This window comes from Anticarsia gemmatalis, chromosome 13 (assembly GCF_050436995.1).
Source record: "Anticarsia gemmatalis isolate Benzon Research Colony breed Stoneville strain chromosome 13, ilAntGemm2 primary, whole genome shotgun sequence".
Lineage (NCBI taxonomy): Eukaryota > Metazoa > Arthropoda > Insecta > Lepidoptera > Erebidae > Anticarsia > Anticarsia gemmatalis.
The window spans coordinates 957693-979187 of NC_134757.1; the positions used below are offsets into that span (position 1 = coordinate 957693).

Sequence of the window (21495 nt, forward strand, 5' to 3'; positions counted from 1 at the left end):
GTACAATTTTTTTTAATGCATTTCAATGTTGAATACATTGTTTTCCTCTGAGCTATGTTCGAAAACCAAAGAGTGTTTAGACCTTTAATATATTTTACCAAAATTAAAAAAAAAACTAAAACTCAAATACGAGACCATTCATCACTTAAAAACTAAAATGGCCGACTCACACCTAAATAACTACAACAAAACTACCACGTCATTATCAAAATCATACAACTTACCCCCTGAGCGTTATCATTATGCGTCAGTCCGGACACGCGCAGCACCTCAGCAGTCTTCAGAAAGGAGGAGAGGCTGCGTTGATGCACGTTCACCTCCCCATGGTAGATGAACTCCACCAGAGCGTGAAGGTCAGTGAAGGCCACGTCTTGAAGCACTATCACTGGGTGCTTGCATGGAGTCGACTGCAAGTAGATTCAAAGTTAGTTGTTTAGAAAAACCTAAAAATTACTGCAAGACTAGCCCTCGGTTTCTGAGGTACATTTAACAGCAGTTTATCTATTCAATAGCGTTAAAACTCGTACAGAAAAAAAGCTATTGAATAGATAAACTACTGCTAAATGTACTCGGAAACCGGGGGTAAGAAATGTACTTTTGCAATAGACACAATATAATAATATTTGTATTTAGGGATCTAAAGGAATTCGGTTCCATGTGGGATTCGAACCCATGCTTCTAGAAAGCAGTGGTAGTGGTGTGGTGACCGTCTTAAGCACTGCGTCATCGTGTATCGTCGGAGTGATGTTGCTTAGAAATGTTGTCAAAAAATCGTATTTGTGTGAGTTTTGTTCCCCAAAAAGGTGTGGTAATTAATTGTGACGTACTTTAGAATGCTTTTAATGACAAACCATGTCATTGGCGATTCAAAACCTTCTCAAATAATTTATACTTTTTACTAAATTTCGCTCTTAATTCTTTCGGTTAGTTCCAATACGTTTGCAAAATAGATGATTCTAAATATTCATCTAAAAATCATAGCCAGATCTACCATTATTCATTCATCGGCATTTGAAATAAAAAATGTATAGATTCCAATCATAAATTTAAAGTTTGTAGTTAAAAATATTTTGTTTCGTCGTTCCATTTATGTTGCTTTATTTATTTCGCTAATTGAGTTTTTATTTATTCAGACCATAGACATGACGTTTTAATTTTTTAAAGCGATGCGTGGATGTTAGGACATTTTTCACGCGTTCCGATTTATTGTGTTTTGAATATTTTAACTCGAATTTGTTCGTTTCGTGTTTTGATAAACGTATTTACTTATACCAATTTATTATGCCATAAGTCATTCTCCGTGTCAAGTCACTTTGTTAGAAATATGCATTTAAAAACGATAACATTTTTCCAATAATATCGGTAAACGAATATTCGAAAAAAACAATTTTTTTTCTCATAAGCCGAATATGGACGATTTAAAACAATTGTTAAATCATTAGTTAATCAACTTACACTTCCATTATAAGTAAGTAGTATTGTATCGTATTATATGAGTCAGTATTTCGACACACCACGTCAAGTCAGGTTGGCCGAGTGGTCTAAGGCGCCAGATTTAAGCTCTGGTTCCCGAGAGGGAGCGTGGGTTCGAACCCCACACCTGACAGTTCAACGAATGAGTCTTTTTGCTTTTTATTATAAAACTTTAAGCATGTTCCAGTAATTGTTTATACTAATTTCATTGAAATATAAAGAAATTTTGAAAAATACCATCTTTTGTACGATTATTAGGCATGAACTATGACTAATGTTAGCAGACATTCAGATTGCGATAGTGCGACTATTTTCTCAGTCGCGCCATCTAGTAGTCGTTCAAGAAAATAGACTATTGTTAGATATTTTAACCTAAAAAAATATATTTTTTTTTATTTTTAGGTTTAAATCGTCTTTAAACGCATATGTAGTTTTAATTTATTTATTTAAATTATTCGGATCGTTATTTTGTGAATTAAATCGTTCTTATACAGCATAAAATATGGAATAACTATTTAGTTTATTTCAACTTAGCGGTTCATTCAAGTTATAATTCGTAAACAATATTCAAAGCGTGGATTTTTTCACCAAATGAGACATTCAAATACTTATTTTAGTTTCGATGAGAGAATAATCTTTTGTTTTAATGAAGTTACAACAAACCTATCGCAACGAATAATGGATTTTCACGGGTTTGTTTTAAAAATAAGATTAAATGTCAAAATTTAATCTGTACCATGAATGAACATGTTTTTTAAACGGAATTCTAGGTATGTGATATTGTACAGCCTATTTTTTATTTAGTTGTTAGTATTTTCATTTTATTATTTTCTTTTTTTAGGCTTTATTATTACTTTTTAGGTTATAGACAAAGAAGTGAAGTTAGTTACTTAGTTTCATTTAAGTCATTTTTTTTTCTTCAGGTTCTTTTAAATATTTCATAATGTATTGCAAAAAAATGGCAATTGAATAGTGCAAGTCATTAGTTTCGTGCCGTTTTTTCTTACGAACATAACGCTTAACGTAACGAAATGCATGATGATTTAATTACAAGTAAAAAAAACAATACGATTTTCTTTATTTGAACATTGAGTTTGAAGGCGTTATATCGAGACTAAAAAAAAAACATATATCAAAAATACATAAATAAACAATATTTGAACAGTACCTTTAGCAGTTCTCTGAAGTAAGGGCTGCAAGCTGACAGCACCACCCTGTGTGCCTTCAGACTCTTGCCGTCACAGGCCAGGGTGACGTCCACGAAGTCCTCGTCATCGCGCAGGTTCTCGAACGCGCTGGTGATGGAGCTCTGGTAGTTGTTCCAGCGCAGGCAGAAGTGTTGTGTGTCTCCCATGGTTATGGATTCATGTATGCTGTGATCTGGCGAACAAACATATTGTTAATTAGCTGAAACTTCGTACCGACCAACGGCCGATTTTTAAAAATAACTATTTTTTTTCTCGTACTTCAAGGAATAGTATAAAAAATATTTACTGAAATTGGTCAGGCCATTCACGCGTAATGGCGTGACCAAGAGAAATAGGGATTCATTTTTATATATACAGATAGAGTTTCTAAGATTTAAGGCTAGCGTAAGACTGTTCGAAGTACCGAAAAGTCTGTGCAAGTGGGCTGGATAGACACAAGTATATACATAATGAGAGAAACAAGTATGTAATAGAAAGAAATAACAAACTTTAGAACACAAATCATTATGGGCTGTACTTTAATTTAAACTGCACCTTGTTTCTAAATAGTCAATTTGTTGATTGGATAAAAGTTTTATTTAATCCGGTCCAAAAATTATGTATATCAAACACTTATAATTTATAAGAAAAGAAGTTACTTTTCTAATTCTGTTTTTTTTAGTAGATACGTATTACACACGACTAATTGTTGCGCGTTCACGGAAGGTTAGACTAAACTAAACTTTCGATACACAACTTTCCTTCAAGTAAAATTATTTTTTTTATTAGTACATTTTCCTATAAAATTTCACGTTACCTATATTATAAGGTAAACTATTAAATATATAACCAACTGCGTAAGTGGAAACCACAAGTGTAAAACAATTAATTGTATTCATAGTTGTAATTATAATAAAATAAATCGCTAATACAAATTAGTTATTTTTTGCGGTTATAGGTTTAATTAGTGAGTACTTTCATGTTCAGGAAATAAAACGAGTAACTAATTTATAGGAAAATTTAATTTCTTTTTTGTTGAATTTAGTAGTATGTCTTTTATGGGAATATAAGCTATTGTACTGACAAAATTGGTTTAAATCTGTTTATCGGTTTGGACGTAAAATAAGGATATATTAGGTATATAGTATAAGGATATATAGGTGTATGTAGATATACATCGTTATATTAATTTTAAAATAAATACGCATGTACTATGAAACCAGCATGATATCAAAGTTCACTATCTTAAAGTAACTCTTACGACCGTTTCAATAACCTATCTCTATCTAGAGATGGATAGTTGTATTTTGGTATGTCCGTCGATGCAATAGTTGGATGTCTAATAATATTCACGCGGAGGAACAGACCGGATATGAATAAAATTGAGCACATATAAATATAGTTTATAACTAAGGTAAATACATTGGATTTCCCCTTTCCGAGATAGTGGAAGTTGAAGATGATAACGACTATTGTAAGTGTCGACATTACACCTAAATTAATAAATGATTTCATTTTAGATATTTTTATATAAGTTAAAATCTACTATTCATATAGAAGTAGTAATTGAATTATATATTATATTATAATTTACAATTGTTTACTCTCCATTTCAAACAAACATACATTTTTTAATGAGAACGCATAATTTATATGTTATCGTGACAATAGTTGTAAATATAGGTCGTGTAAAACAATAATAAATATCTATGACATATGTTTATAAGAGTTTTTATTATCTTACGACCTATTTTACTATCTTAAGTTTATTATTTATAAGCTTTTAAGTGCGGAATAAAACTTACACGTCTATTGCACATGATTCTTTTAAATATGCAAATAAGTATACTCGGGCCTTTACAAACGTGCGAACTACGTCATGTTAGTTTATCGGACTCTCTCGCTCGCACTTATACATTGTCTCATGAGACATAGAGTATGTTGTTTAATAGGTTATATCTGTTTTCCGCTACGTCTAATACCTTTACGTGAGTAGGACAATTGCGATGTAATTTTTATTGAAAATATTTCAATTAAAATAAAGAATAAGCTTTGTTTTTACGATACTTATAGAAGATTTGTAATATTCTTTTGTAAAAATTGTTACCAGTATTTGCGCAAACACTCAAAATAATCCCTTTTCAAAAGCGTGAATTACGTAAAATTTCCGACATCGTTTCTTTATTGACGCAGCTCATGAACAGTCATAATCAAATGATTTGTAAAGAATAACATCGAAAAACATTGGAAAAAGTATTTTTCTATTCATTAAGGTTTCAGTTGAAACGGCTAAGCAAAAAGTTATGTATTTATTTTATTTTACCGTAAATTTCATAGGCTTCATGACTTTTTAACTTTGAATGACTTTGAAAACAATAAAAGTTGGAAAACTAAGTATTTGTATGGATTTTGTTTGGTTTTGTTTTAGTAAATTTGACCTTTTGGACTGTATTTGTATGAAAAAGCTTGCCCCATTTTGCGTAAATGTAGAGCTTGTATTTTGTAATACAATCTTGTTATATTCAACGCCCACTATACAAATATATTATTTTATATTATTTTTTTTGTTATTATTATGAACAGAAGGCAACTGACAGCCCGGGTTTCTTTACTTTAGAAAAAGTACCAGTTTGCTTATTGACCGGTATTTAGACAGTTGTTTTACTCCATTCGCTGTCACTATCCATCGAATAGCTTATCCGACATTTATCTATTAAGCTGTTAAACTGTCTCTCTCTTTCAGTCATAGAAGAGTTTACATTTCCATCTCTGACTAGTATATAAATTAGTGTGTTGATTGGGAACGTTACACTTTCACCCATCTATTTCCCGACCGCAATGCATTATTCTAATTTTCTTTTTTCTACTTGTAGTTAAATCTAAAAGCTTTCTCTATGACGGTCACCCATCACAATTCCCACCGCAACAACGTTCCTTAACCCTCGATCGTGTTATTTACGCTGTACCCACTCCGCCACGGGCCCGTCTATCCACTATCGCGAAACTAACCTATACATAGAATGACCGAAGGGGAGGATACCTTTGCGTGACGTAGACTCAACAGGTTGCATGCTCTTGCTATTTGCTACGATATCCTACGATATTTTAGTGCTCTATTTTCATAGAGTTTAGTCGTTGATAGAGACTTTTATTTATTCTGGCATTTATGTATATTGACCTAAATTACAGTGAGCGTTGTGTAAATATAGTTATTGTAGAAGCAAAATGATTATAGTAACTTTAAAATTTCCACTTTATATGACTATTAATGATAAGGGAGGAGTAAACGCGATCATGAATTTTCGTTTGCTTGACGTTGCGGCACTGATATTTACAAAGTATTTAGAACATTTACAAAACACGCAACTTCAAACATACCATTTTCTGATATTCATTTCAGTCATTGCGGGGTACTTAAGTATAGAAATAGTACCAAAGACCTATATCGCGTAAGTATTTAAATTTATTATCTTTACACCTGAAAATGGAACCAAAATTCAACAATTTTTAAAACGATTGAAATATATACAGGGTGTCCCAAAACTCAACGATAATCCGAGACAGGATGAAAGGCTAAGTCATACCGGTTCTAAGAAAAATAAAAAAAAAAATCCATATCACTTAGTTCAGCAATAATAAACAATTTTCAAAAAAGTTAAATTTTCACACCCTTGGTCGCATTTTCAAGTCCTGTGATCACCAATGTCACAATTTCGCTGTGTTTTTTTGAATTTCGTGATCTTCATTAAGTATGCTATTAATCGTAAAACAAATTAATGCACAAAACATTGTTAATTTCATAAAAAAAGTTAAGTTTTAGTAAGTCATGGTTCACAAAAATATCGTTAGTTAACTTTGACGCTTCATATTGAAAAAAAAATCTACTACACTACCCTTGGCAAGTTATTTCAAAAGTTGACGCATTTAATCAAGATTTCAAAATGGTGCAACACTTGTCACTTTTCTTGCCATTAAAAATGTTATTTTTATTTGAACGACGAGTATCCTCGAAAATGGATCGGACGCAGTGGTACAATTGTATGGCCTCCTCGTTCCCCCGATCTAAATCCAGTAGATATTTTTTACTGGGAATGTATAAAATAAAAAGTCTATTCAAAATCAATACAATATCTATCAGAACTTCGCAAGAAAATTGACACAGCGTCAGAGGTAATAAATGCAAGGAATTTTGCTTGACTGGTGCAAAGGTCTTTTGTACGGCGTTGCAGAGCCTGTATTCGTGCCAGAGGAAAGCAATTATTTTTAGTAAAGAGGTAATTGAGTCAGTCCATAACCAATATTTCATGTAATAAACATAATAGGTAATAATAATAAAAAAAAAGAATGAACGAATCATCGTTCTTATTTCATTATTCTCCTTAAACTAAAGTAATTCCGAATTGTTTTGTTGTGAACGAAATTGTGACATTGGTGATCACAGGACTTGAAAATGCGACCAAGGGTGTGAAAATTTAACTTTTTTGAAAATTGTTTATTATTGCTGAACTAAGTGATATGGATTTTTTATTTTATTTTTCCTAGAACCGGTATGACTTGGCCTTTCATCCTGTCTCGGATTATCGTTGAGTTTTGGGACACCCTGTATATATATTCAAAAATATTAGAAGACTTTACACCCCCCTAAAAAAGGCTTACATTTTTATATAAAAGATAAAAGTATTTTATCGTACATGCACACAGTTCGTGCACTCATCCGTTAAGATAATGCACTAAACCACACTAATCATAGTTTTTCTAAGCCTTATCACACACTGATAACGCGTATAATATTTTTGTATCACTTGATATTTCAATACAAATATTATATGCACTGTGACGTCACTGTGGAGCGGTTTCTATGCAGGATATTATGTACTAACTATCTTTTGATTTCCACTTCGCCCGCGTGAAAATATGTCCTTAGTAAAAAGTAGCCTATGTGTTAATCCATGTTATAAACTATCTGCGTACCGAATTTCTCCAAAATATGTTCAGTAGTTTTTTCGTGAAAGAGTATCAAATACATACATCTCGCAAACTTTCGCATTTATAATATCGACTATCTATAACCTAATCGAATATCGAAAAATATTGTATTGAAACTTCATCAGCGCCCCTAGCGTTTCCTACTAGAACTAATTTTTAAGGTATTTTATACGTCAAATGTTTGCTATTCAAAGGTACCTACTTGGGGTAGAAAATCACGCTAAATGATGATGTCATTAATTTAAATTTACCGATTAGAAATATCTGTCCTATTTCCTTTTAAAAAATGAGGAAATTAGGCTTTGATTCCACGAAATTTTATTTATATTTAAACAAATTCTATGTTATATAATTCTGAAAACGGTTTAGTATCAGGGAAAATATATGAAACACAGGAAATACTAGGTTTTGCGGTGAATTTTTGTGTTTTGGAATTTTTCAGGGAAGTTAGCAACTTTTGGGAACCATCATGGCGTCGCAACTTGCCATTTTCGTCACAAAATAAATTAGATAGCTGACATTATACATCAGTGTTTCGGTTATCAAAGCTGTAGTGTGTAGCAGTAACTGTATAATAGAATTATTATGTCTTGGGTTCGATTTCTAAGTATAGGCATGGTGTGCTATTGGCTATATTGCTTGGCCATATGTAAATTGGTAGAATGCATTACCTAAGTTGGTTTACGGGCCAAGTATGTGGTCATTTTCTTGCCGTGTTTTTTGTTTTTTAAAAAGACAACTCCCGCACTAAGAACTGCTCTTGTGTCGCGGGTACTTTTACAAACATACAAACAACGGACACAAAGCACAACCAGACCCTAGAGTCATGTAGGTACTAATTTCGAAAAATTGTGTTCTTCGTCTCTACCTACACTTTAGGGTATAACAAGAATGAAGTTAAAAAACTCATCGATGTCATAACACGACCCCTAGTTCTCACTATCGCATTTCTTGAATTCAAATCAACAAACTTGAGCCTTCATCCGTTCATGCATCAACGCCTTTATTGCTTCACCATTAAGAGTTAGTTTCTAATAGCACAGCAGCAAAAGTACATATGTTTCACTCTTTTGTTTGGAAACAGGCGAGACAATAAGAGTTCTTGAATATTAGCGACAATGATAGGTAATCGGGTTACTTGCATGCCGTAAGTACAAACATGGACGATAGATACTGTTTTGTCTAAGGTATTTGGTATTTGTTGCAGAAGAATATTTCTCTTAACAGTCCTGTATGACAAGATGTATGGATGTAAAAGCAAAGGAAGTTTGTAAGAATCGTACCAAATGGCGTTCTATGCCTACCCTACTCTATGGAAAGTAGGCGTAATTTTAAGAATGTATGTGTTTATAGCAAGCAGTCAAATAAAGTAAATGAAACTAAGAATAGAAATCAAATACATTGTGAGAAGTTCACTAAATTAATGATATTTTTAATTTAAATTTGAAGAACTCACACACGATCTTCTTATTACTAACTAAGCGGAACTTGAGCTATTATGACCATACAACTGAGAAGCCTCTAAACACTATAGTGTTACCACTTAGTAGAGAGTCTTGTATGCAAGGTTCACGGCTGGGTGAGTTATACAAAATTTAGATCTGAAAACATTAGTGACACGCAAGCCTATATAACTTACAGCGGCTTGTTTGCTCGTACTATTTTATTTGGGATTCGAACCCACGACAATGATGATCTAATGTCGAACTTTTGAACTTCTATTCACTTCTTCTTACCTTTTTTTGTATTTTTTAAGGAATTTTCATTCATGCAAGGTTTCTTCACAATATTTTCCTATACCAAATATTTTTCCTTATAAATATTTTTGACAAGCAGACCCGCGCAACTTCGCTTGCGTCACATAAGAGAATGGGTCATAATTTTTCCCGTTTTGTAACATATTTTACTGGTACTCTGCTCCTATCTATTGGTCGTAGCGAAATAATATGTAGCCTATAGCCTTTTTTAACAAATAGGCATTCCAACAGTGAAATATTTTTTCAATTGGCACCAGTAGTGTTTGGAATAAGAGTGTTCTATCTATCAATCTACCCGACCGATTTCGGCCATGGCGACCACTTCGACTCCTATTATATCGTTCTAGCAAACAAACAAACAAACTACAATTTTATAAGTATAGATAGAAAAGTATACACTTATATTCAAAAGTCAAACAGTATGTAACATTTTGTTCAAATGTGTTTTTGAAGCTACGAACACAATCCTTCAAAAGCCATTATGTACTAGTTCCCTTTATAACTAGTAAATAGACCATAATAGTGCGAAGAGTTAGAAAATGAAACAAAAAATCTTTGTGAATAGCTACAATGATGTACGAGACAGTTTGTATGAGACAAAACGGTTGTATTGAAACCGGCCGGGCGTTGTTTGTGACGCAAGTTAGGAGAGGTAGCGATTTTGATTTAAGTGGCGGTTTTGATCACATAAAATATTTATTTAGGTAAGTAAGATTTTTTACGTAAAAATTTCAAATTTCAGTTTTTTTTTATTTGTGCTTTTAGACAAAAGTGGGAACAGACGTAAAATATTAGTAATTTTGTTTTCACTGAATTTATAATTATTAAACAATTTACGTAAGACCCATATTTTATTACTTAGTCTATTACCGGACAATCTCTCTATCATTTTACATAAAGCATAAACTATTCACTCTTCAATCATTGGTCATCTTACACGTCACCTGAAGTTTAATGATGGTTGTAGATCTGATACATCCTATGCCAAAGCAGGGATCATTTTAATCTATCGTTTGAATCGGCCTTCAAACAAAGCCTATAAAAGGTGTCCGAAAAACAAGATAATGTTCAGCCTAAAAGAAATATATCTTAAGAACTACTATGATAAAAAAAAATGCATTACATATGCATTGTTATCAAATGCACGACCAAACTCCCACTTATTGCAGCGCTATCTCTAAATATTGTCACAATAAAATAATTACTAATCTCACGTATCAAATTTTAATCAAATTATGTCCATGTACAATAGATTTAAAGTATTAAATGTATGTAATAGCGAATTTATCTACAAAATAATATAATTAACGATAAAATTTGTAATGTAGTTTTTTATATGTCCTTCTAATATGTTTGTTTACGCCAAACTTTTCAGGTACTTTACTTAATACTCTTTTTTTAATGAACGATTAACACACAACAGCTTGGATAATCTTATTGAGGATACATAATTTGAAATGTACAAAGCAGGACAAATACAAATGAATAGAACAAATATTTTTGCTATGAATGCATAGAGACTTATTGGACTTCTAATTTTTGAAGGACTACAAAGTCTCTTAACCACACTAGGCTACTATGGTGGACTTAAAGTCTAATGCCTCTCTTAATGTGAAACATAATACCTACTCTAAGGAGAAACAGGACTATGCGAAATTAATACTATCAAAGCGTTATAAGCGTCCATCTTTTCTAGAGTAACACAATAAACATTGTCTTACAAAAATAGCTCCGTCACAATTTTATCTCCAAATTATAACACCCACAATCTCAAATAATATCTAAAAAACTGATAATAATAGTACTGCATTTGATATCTTTATATTATCACGAAACTAATGCATTATATCGACTTATAACATGTTTAGTAGAAAAATATTAATTAACAGACATTAAATTTGCTTAGAAGATTATCTTATGATAACACGTATCAATCATTGCACTGAAATCTTCAAAACGGTGACAGAAAGATAAGGTATATCATGATGTGTTATTTCAGCGGTAAGGCAGAGGAGTGGCCATATGAAAAAAATAGGATATCTTCCAAAAACGGTTTTTTATATACAAATTTTATACTTTATTCTGATTGTTTTATATGTTTTTAGTAGTATTTCTACGGTAACACAGTAACTAAGCAATATTTTGGCGGAAGACTAATTTATTTACGTCGATTAAACAAACCAAAATAAAGACAGAGGAGCTAATTCCTACTACCATCGACCGAATATAAAGTAAAATTTTGTATAAACCAACTGATCAGCGCACCGTAGCCAAATTAAAAACCTCAATAATGCCGACTGTAGGAAATCGCGCAACTGATAGATTTCCGCTCCGCTTATCGCCCCGCTCTATTCACCCTCTCTAAGCTTCTAACTTGGACACAACGTTTCATTTTACACCGCGTTTCAAAGAATTAGTTATGTGGTAGAGAACGAACACTATTGGTGCCACGTCTTTGACTCTAGCCGAGGTGTCAATGGGACACTTAGGGTCCTTTTTGGGCTGTTTATATAAAAGATTAAATTTTGAATAATTTATGAGCTACCAGAACAGTTTTTTTGCAAGATTTGGCTATTAGTTTTGACTTCCAATCCAGCGGTTGGTTAACCGAAAATGTTTTTTTATTGAAAAAGTTTAGTATTATTTTTCTCAAAAACTACTACTAGTTTTGCTACGATTTAAATAGCTATAGATTTGTCGTATTTTTAGCTATAAATGAATATAAATTTCATCAAAATAGGTCAAGTAGTTTCGAAGATATTACCACTTTAACAAACCACATATTTCGCAAAATCCGTTATAGTTATCAATCATGTGACAAAAAACTATAGTCAAAAAAAGAATAATTTTAATTGTATTAGAGAACAATTTTTATGTTATGACATTGGTCAAGATAGTGCATATGTTATCAATATGTTTTTTTAGCAAATTTAGCGTTTTATCAGGGACCTAGGTTGGTGATAGCTTATCACTTAGTTTAGGTTTCAACGGTAACTAGTGTCGAAATAATGTATTCGCTACATATTTTACATTATTACTGCCTACATGTTTTAGTGTTTTATTCATTTATTACGTAGTTTTCTAGAGTAAATTTAGTAGAAATATATCGTTTGGTATTGCAATAGCTTGTGTAAGTTTGGAGATCAGAAAAATCTATATTGAGTTTTATGAGAAACGAACACGTAATCAAATTTTGGATTCCTAAGTTTAAATATTTCCTAGAAAGATCTATTAGACATTTATTATTATTAGCGTAGAGAAAGCATCAGAAAATGTTATACATCTAAGAGTTCTTTAAACAATTCTTGAATGGTTGCGAAACCCATAACCGTATTTGGCAAGTGTGTTAGACTGAACGCTAAATTGTCTGTGAATATCTAAGCCCAGCAGTGAGATAGCAACGTTTAATATGTTACTAATATTATGAATAAACGTTTGTAATGTTTTTTACTCTTTTAAGTTAAACGACTTCATAGAAATTGAAGCAATTTGGCACATGTATAGAAAGTTAATCTAGATTAAGACATATTATGTTTTACTATAGAAAATCTTTTCACGTAGACGAATCAAGCTGCTAAATTGTAGACATAAATGATGAAATTCTTTAAATTCTCTAACTTCAATATAAAATTAAATATAATAGCCAGGCCTTTAAACAATGTATTGCGAATCTAATAGTGTATAATATAATAATAATATATGTATTATTTGTACATAATTCAGCTAATTACTGACCAACTGTTCAATTACTAGCAGCCTTCAGATTCGATACATTGGTTTGTAATTGTAAACTTTAGATACATGCTGTTAATTACATTTATGAACAACTTTTGATGAAAAGTGTTAAAAAAACGTCTTTTTTTGTAAATATATTACACTGTGTGCATAGAGAAGAGAGATCTATATTGAATAATAATTTAAAATTAACGCAAAACTGCCTCACCGTTTGGTAAAAGTCTGCTCCCGGAATGAGGGAGGAGTTAGGCCTTGAGTCCACCACGCTAACCATGTGTGCAATCCTCTTTGCAATCCTTCAAGAACTGTTTTTATAGAACCCTTTTTAAGCTAGCAAAGTTCCAAGCCAGCACTGATTTTGTTGCAATCGACGAATGTATTTGATAAATCTCTGAACGTCTACTTCAAAGATATATTTTCGTTCAATAAAATAACTTAAAGTACTTCTTATTAGTGTTACAATATTGTTGTAAGTACTAAAATTAGGCACCAACTACGATTAACTTAGAGGCTAGTTGTTAGTATAATTGATTGGCTTTATCTGACTTTTCCTGTTTGTTTAGGCAAAACTGTAGCCTAAGTTCATATCTAAGTGTCCTTGATAGGTCATACGGAGGTAATTTATACTTGAATTATATATTTTTACCAGCTGACCCGCGCAACTTCGCTTGCGTCACATAAGAGAGAATGGGTCAAAATTTTCCCCGTTTTGTAACATTTTTCACGGGTACTCTGCTCCTATTGGTAGTAGCGTGATGATATACAGCCTATAACCTTCTTCGATAAATGGACTATCTAACACTAAATTGTTCAAATCGGACCAGTAGTTCCTGAGATTAGCGCGTTCAAACAAACAAACTCTTCAGCTTTATAATATTAGTATAGATGAAAAGGTGCGCAATTCTCGACAGTCTGCACCAGCGAATTTTTGACATTTCAAATGTACTGAACAATTAGTTCCTACGGGATCCGCTAGGGGCGCTGAGCAGTTAGAAAAAATCTCGATATTCGGTTGTCTAAAGTCGATAGTAGTAGTGAGTTCCTGTGTACCTAAGCTACATATTTTAAATAAGTTAAACCGTTTAGCGGTAATAGTGTGCAGGCAGATAGTTAATTATTTTTTATAAGAATAAGAATGCGAACGTCTAGTGGTCTAGTGGTTTTTTAAATGAATGGTATATGGGTTCGAATTCAAGATGTACCAATAAAACCTATTTAAAGTTCTGACTGTGCACTGTGCAGTTGTTAGTTTTGTTTATTAAGATTACAGGATATTGCACCTGTTATGAGGAAAACGCTAATTTTAAAACTGCATCTAGCACTAAATATTAATTTATTAAAATAATTCAACTATATTAATGCACACATATATTATCAACCATACTAATAACGGAAAACGAAACTGCTAAGCTTTAAGTAAATATAAATAATGTAAGGAAGAATTTCAATTAAAACAATTTTGATACATTTTATTTAAGCTCGATCTCTCTTCTAGATGCTTTCAACATACATACATAAAATCAAACCTTATTCCCACAGAAGTAGGCAGGGACCAAAGAACGCCACTTGGTACGATCCTTACAAACTTCCCTTGCTTCATTCACATCCATACATCTTGTCACACAGGACTGTCGGTTACGAGTAAACGCTAATATACGCTTTAAACATTTACCAATTGCTCACATGATAATAAAGACTTACTAAAAACGTGTAAAAGAGCAGTGATAGCCGAGTGGTTTAAGTTGGCACCTCCCACTCTAGTGGTCGCAGGTTCGAATCCGAGGCAACACACCAATGACTTTTCGAAGTTATGTGTGTATTAGAAATAATTATCACATGCTCCAACGGTGAAGGAAAACATCGTGAGGAAACCTTGCATGCCTAAAAATTTGTTTAATACATTTATTGAGGGCATGCAAAGTCCCCAACCCGCACTTGGCCAGCGTGGTGGACTCAAGGCCTTATCCCTCCCTCATTACGCGAGGAGACCCTTGCCCAGCAGTGGGACAGTAATGGGTTAATTTTTTTTTTTTTATAAAAACGTGTGCAATGGTAATGAATTACTAATGAATTTAAAATAGAATTATTATAATCAAGAACTATCGAAAGGACCTTCGATTACCTCTAAACGATATCATAAAAGATTTATAACAAAAAACATATTATTCGATCTATATTAATACCTAACTATATTCGTAATTAAACGATGACAGATAGCCAGGGTCATAGCCGATAGCCCCGGCTAAACTAGATTGACTAAAATTTAGACTTTTTTGCAGTAATGATAACTTTATATCGGTACGTGAATGCAGTCATTATCTGACGCGCAAAGATGTTTTTAGTATTTAAAATTAAGAAGTTATAATTTTATTCCACGTTTAGTTATATACACAATATCACGCCTGATATACCACAAAGGTGTAGGCAGACATGTAAACGTGAATGTATTTTACTTTTCGCCATTTACAATACTAGCTGACCCGCGCAACTTCGCTTGCGTCACATAAGAGAATCAAAATATTCCCCGTTTTTGTAAAATTTTTCACTGGTACTCGGCTCCTATTGGTCGTAGCGTGATGATATAGATATACATAGGCTATAGATAGCCTATAGCCTTCCTCGATAAATGGGCTATCTAACAATGAAAGAATTTTTCAAATCGGACCAGTAGTTCCCGAGATTAGCGCGTTCAAACAAGCAAACAAACAATCAAACAAACAAACTCTTCAGCTTTATAATATTAGTATAGATGTGTGTGTAATAGAGGGCGAGCCTGTCCTTTACCAAACTCTCGGTTACTATAGTGAAATTGCGATGAAATTGTGTAACGTAAATTAGAAAGGCTTAATAACAATTTGCCTGACACAGGAATCCAACCCAAGTCATCAATCTCTGTTGATGGATCAGCAGTCGTTTACATTACATAGTTAGTAATATTTAAAATGTACAGAAATTTATTAGAATAAAACTTAACTATAAATAACTTTTAACAACTAAACTAAACTAAAATAAAAAATAAACTAACATAGTTAGTTATATTTTGAAGTGAAATAGCCGAGTGATATAACCCTCCTACGCGCGTTTTAAAGGTTCAAACCTAAAATAACACGTCACGATTTTTCAAAGCTAAAAATAATTTTACTTGCTATAATGGTGAAGAAAAACATTGCAAATAAACCTTTAGATCGAGGTTTTTTTAAACAGTTTCTGCAAGCTAACTATGGACTCTAGGTTCAACATCTCTCTTTTTATGTGAGATTCATGTTTAGTTGTAATATTGTATGTATCATAACATTGTGATATTTTAGTTTTTCTGAAGATAGTATGTCATTGACCAAATGGGGCGCCCATAGCCATTTGCGCTCACCGGTCTGACAACGATCTGTGGGTGAAGCAACCGTTGGCGCGGTCATTCTATAGATGGGTGACCGCATTGTGGTATTTGAGCTGGGCGTCTCCGTGCTTCGGAGGGCACGTAAAAAGTCGGTCCCGGTTGTTGTCTACTAAGATAACAGTCGTTAAGCCATGTCAAAGGCCTTTCGGGCGGCTTGAACAACTTTGACACTAGGTTGACCACTAACCATACGATAAGAAGAAGAAGAAGACCAAATGCAAGAAAAAATTCAGAAGCGGTTTGCAATTAATGTTTTTAAACTCTCGCGACTAGTACACATAATATTATAATGCAACGGGTCTTATACGCGATTGAAAATTTAAAGGTTAGGATACCTTATTTGCTGCCCGACGTTTCGATCGCATTACAACGACCGTGGTCACGAGCTGACTGATGTGGCTGCTAAGCGTCGTCTTCTTGCGGCGCGAGTTTCGACGCCTACCCTCACTTGGTTTTCACTTAGTGTACATTGTTCGGAATTGTCGGTACTTCGACACACAACACTAACGACGTCTTTACACTGGCGCGTTACGTCATGGCGGCGACGGCTGCACTTGCTGATGACAGGATTCCACGTAGATGATAAACGGTATCCCTCTTCACGGTTGAAATTAGTATGTTTTTTGATTTCAACCGCTTCTCGTACTATCCTGGAGTAATAGTGACGATCTGTGGAGAGGACCCGGGGTTGATGTAGCTCGATCCAGTGATTGGTTCCTGCTTCCAACAAGTGCTCAGCTATCGCGGATTTGTTGACTTGCCGGTTCTTGACAGCTGCGATATGTTCCTTGACCCTTTCAGCTATTGTTCTTTTGGTCTGTCCGATGTATGAACTACCGCAGCTACAATCCACCTTGTAAACGCCAGGTGTCTGAAGAGGAATTACATCCTTTGGCGTGCGCAAATGGTTAGCTACTTTGGAGAACGGACTATATACAGTCTTTATGGAGTATTTCTTCAGTACTGTTCCAACTTTATCCGTTACTCCTTTTATGTAGGGCATAAAAGCTGGTACTCTGCTAACACCAGTCTGACATTCTTGCCTCTTCAGACGTCGTTCGGTTCTCCTGTATCCGTTTCGCTTAAGTACCTCCTGAACGTGTGAGAGTTCACCGTCTAGGTGTTCAGGGTCACAAAGGTCGTATGCTCTAGTTGTCAGCGAAGCCACCACGGATTGCAGGTGTCGCGGATGATGATGCGAATTCGCGTGAAGATACACACACCGATAGGTATCTTCACGCGAATTCGCATCATCATCCGCGACACCTGCAATCCGTGGTGGCTTCGCTGACAACTAGAGCATACGACCTTTGTGACCCTGAACACCTAGACGGTGAACTCTCACACGTTCAGGAGGTACTTAAGCGAAACGGATACAGGAGAACCGAACGACGTCTGAAGAGGCAAGAATGTCAGACTGGTGTTAGCAGAGTACCAGCTTTTATGCCCTACATAAAAGGAGTAACGGATAAAGTTGGAACAGTACTGAAGAAATACTCCATAAAGACTGTATATAGTCCGTTCTCCAAAGTAGCTAACCATTTGCGCACGCCAAAGGATGTAATTCCTCTTCAGACACCTGGCGTTTACAAGGTGGATTGTAGCTGCGGTAGTTCATACATCGGACAGACCAAAAGAACAATAGCTGAAAGGGTCAAGGAACATATCGCAGCTGTCAAGAACCGGCAAGTCAACAAATCCGCGATAGCTGAGCACTTGTTGGAAGCAGGAACCAATCACTGGATCGAGCTACATCAACCCCGGGTCCTCTCCACAGATCGTCACTATTACTCCAGGATAGTACGAGAAGCGGTTGAAATCAAAAAACATACTAATTTCAACCGTGAAGAGGGATACCGTTTATCATCTACGTGGAATCCTGTCATCAGCAAGTGCAGCCGTCGCCGCCATGACGTAACGCGCCAGTGTAAAGACGTCGTTAGTGTTGTGTGTCGAAGTACCGACAATTCCGAACAATGTACACTAAGTGAAAACCAAGTGAGGGTAGGCGTCGAAACTCGCGCCGCAAGAAGACGACGCTTAGCAGCCACATCAGTCAGCTCGTGACCACGGTCGTTGTAATGCGATCGAAACGTCGGGCAGCAAATAAGGTATCCTAACCTTTAAATTTTCAATCGCGTATAAGACCCGTTGCATTATAATATTATAAAAATTCAGAAATCTTTATGTTTTCCGTCGTTATCAAGGTGAGCGTTTCCTTTCGGAAATGGCATGTAAAAATGTTTACAGTCGTCATCTAAACCCAAAAGTGCACTGAAAATCTCTGTGGATTTTAAAAGTATAATATATATGTTTACTAACCTTAAATATATATCTTGTCCTCTTAGTATATTAGTTTGTGTAAACCTGAAAATAATGAAAAACATTTTATAAATAACATAAATGTAAAAAAACACCATTAACATAAGTATTATTTAGAAGCTCATTGCTCAATGGTCGCCATTACATCAGTGAGGTAGGCACCTTTACACACGTGTAGCCAAAAGATGGGTGTCCATAATAAGCGAAGGAGTTAAGCATTTTTTTTATTTTTAGGCCCGGATAGTATTAATTAATTCTGTTCGAAATTTACTAGCAAAGGGTAATTATTTTATTTCAAAAAGAATGAATGACTTAGGAATGTAGGTCTTATTATATAAGTATATTTCTTGATGTAATCAGTAGTTTAGAAACTACTTAAGATTAATTATAGAAAACATAAGTTAGTAGTCATTAACCTAACAATGGAATTAAGTTCAAATATTCTATTATTCTTCTTTTTAATAGTAGGCGTTTAGTTGTCAAAATAAGTAGTATAGTAATATAGGTTTAAAACGTGTTTCAGGCTTCGGCTATTTCCGGGAGTGCTCGGAAACGAATGCGTAGTTTCGTTATATCATATTACGATGACGCAGTTACATTAGGGTTGTGCTTTGAGCTTTTGAATTTAAATTTCGCATTTTAAATTGACAAAGTTGATTAAGATGCTGTGAGTTGTCTTAGTGTAGATTATCGGATAGCGTTATACTTTTCAGCGCTGTTGTAGTTTTTTTTAATATTGACTTTCTGAAAACCTTATTATATTTATATTTTATTTAGTAAGCCGCTGTAATGTCTACTAGGCCTGCACTTCAGTCGTTAATTTCGATTTCTAAGTATATAATAACTAGTGTTTCCAAAGTAATACGTGATATTTTTGTAGTTTCATCTATGGTAGATAAGACCTTAAACCATAAAAGGTCTCTGCCTACCCTGAGGTCTAAGAATCAAGACTATAAAATATATACACGACAATTTGCAATAAACTAGTGGTGACCCTAAACATAACCTACATTCTGCCCACAAAAACAGAGACCCCGAGATTACATAGTAACTAAAACAGCCTTCATTCACAACACACACATACACACACTCGTCCGACACCTCACCCACACATGAAACGGCCACGTATCATTGGTCCACTTTCACTTTCGTACCGAGCCTACATAGTTCGAATTCCAAATACAGCCTCACCATTGGACGTTTCGTCTTTGACCTTCAACGCTATTGGTGGAAATCTCTCATATGTAATGATTATATATAGGAAGTGAGGTTATGTACTGATGGAAACGTAAAAGGTTATTGTTTAGGTATTTCGCGCTGTTTATTTTAATGTGCCTGACTTATCAAATATAAGGGTTTTAATCGTTTTTGTAATATTCTTCAGGATCGGGTTATTGTTATATAGGGTTTATTGGACCTCTGGCTTGTTAGATAGTCTTTATAACTCATAACTTTACACTATATAATACATTTTAAAAGAATCTGGAAATTTTTACCCCTTTACCTTAGAGTTTTTTAGGAGAAAACTACAAGACAGATAACTTTATTTTATGTGTTTACATACTTCTCTCGTCTCATACACTTTCATACATTCATACATCTTGTCCTATATGTTAAAAGAACTCTACACGTAATTATGTAAGAGAAGCTTGCATCTTTTAGACCCTCTCATTCCGCTATTTACGCAACTAAACCGCAAAGATTATATCAGATTCGTACATATTGGTTTAAAACGACACGTAATTTTGCATTTAAATGATAACTAAGTATATCTTTTTGAAATTCTCCACAGTTAGTGCTTTAGATAACTACAAAGTGCTTCGAAGAGTACGTCGTTACGTAAAATTTGGCGTTTGATCCCACCATAGTTTAGCACAAAGAATTATTTCATATAACATTATCTAATACAATGGAGCATTCATATGTGTAATGTTATTTTTTTCTCAACTAGAGGTCACGCTGATAAGTATTAGGAATCATTAACTAGATACTGTGACTTTACTTGTATGATATTACGTCATTTTAGCAATACGCAATTTACAACTATTATTATGTTACAATGTTAGTAGTGGGCTCAAGGCCTAACTCTTCCTTTTTTCCGGGAGGAGACCCTTGCCCAGCAGTGGGACATTAATGGGTTGTTTTTTTTTGTTACAATGTTAGTTACTAAGAGGACTAGGTTCGTTTCCAATTTGATACAAAAATGTGTTTTTGTATTCGGTCTGGTTGTCCTCGGTGTTCTTGATTTGTATGTTTGTAAAAGTCTAATTAGGCGTCATTTATGCAAGGTAAGGGTATATCCCATTATTTGAAATAATAATCATATAGCTCGAAAGTTTAGAATAAGCATGATTTTCTGACTAAAGAATAGATTTCGATCAATTTTTATGCACGTTAAAAATTAGTTTGTAAAGATCGTAGCCAGCGTTTTTTCTCTCGCTACTGCTAATCTCTGTCTACCTCTATAGAAAAAAGGCGCAATTTGATGTATGCATGGTTTAAGTTATAGATTAAAAGACTAATCTCTTAAATAAATAAATATACTTCAAAATTCGAACTTATTACACAAATTTTCTTGCGTCTAAAAATGTATGAGCCATTTTTTCAAAGGACCATCCCTATTAGGTACATAATCGATCAA

At 34.0% G+C, this 21495-nt stretch overlaps 1 protein-coding gene and 1 non-coding gene across 8 annotated transcripts in view; one reads left to right on the forward strand and one right to left on the reverse strand.

Annotated features, from left to right (window-relative positions):
* The window catches only part of br (broad-complex core protein), a 134996-nt gene that overhangs the window by 20112 nt on the left and 93389 nt on the right, over positions 1–21495 (reverse strand). For all 7 annotated transcript variants that reach the window (XM_076121495.1, XM_076121496.1, XM_076121493.1 and 4 more), the window contains 3 exons: positions 18855–18899; positions 2642–2853; positions 225–407 (listed from right to left, as the gene is read on the reverse strand). In XM_076121495.1, the coding sequence (XP_075977610.1) occupies positions 225–407; positions 2642–2827 (369 nt within the window). In that variant the 5' untranslated portion in view covers positions 2828–2853; positions 18855–18899. The remainder of the gene's footprint in view (positions 1–224; positions 408–2641; positions 2854–18854; positions 18900–21495) is intronic.
* Positions 1523–1606, forward strand: TRNAL-UAA (transfer RNA leucine (anticodon UAA)). The gene has a single exon. It is a non-coding gene; the product is annotated as a tRNA-Leu (tRNA).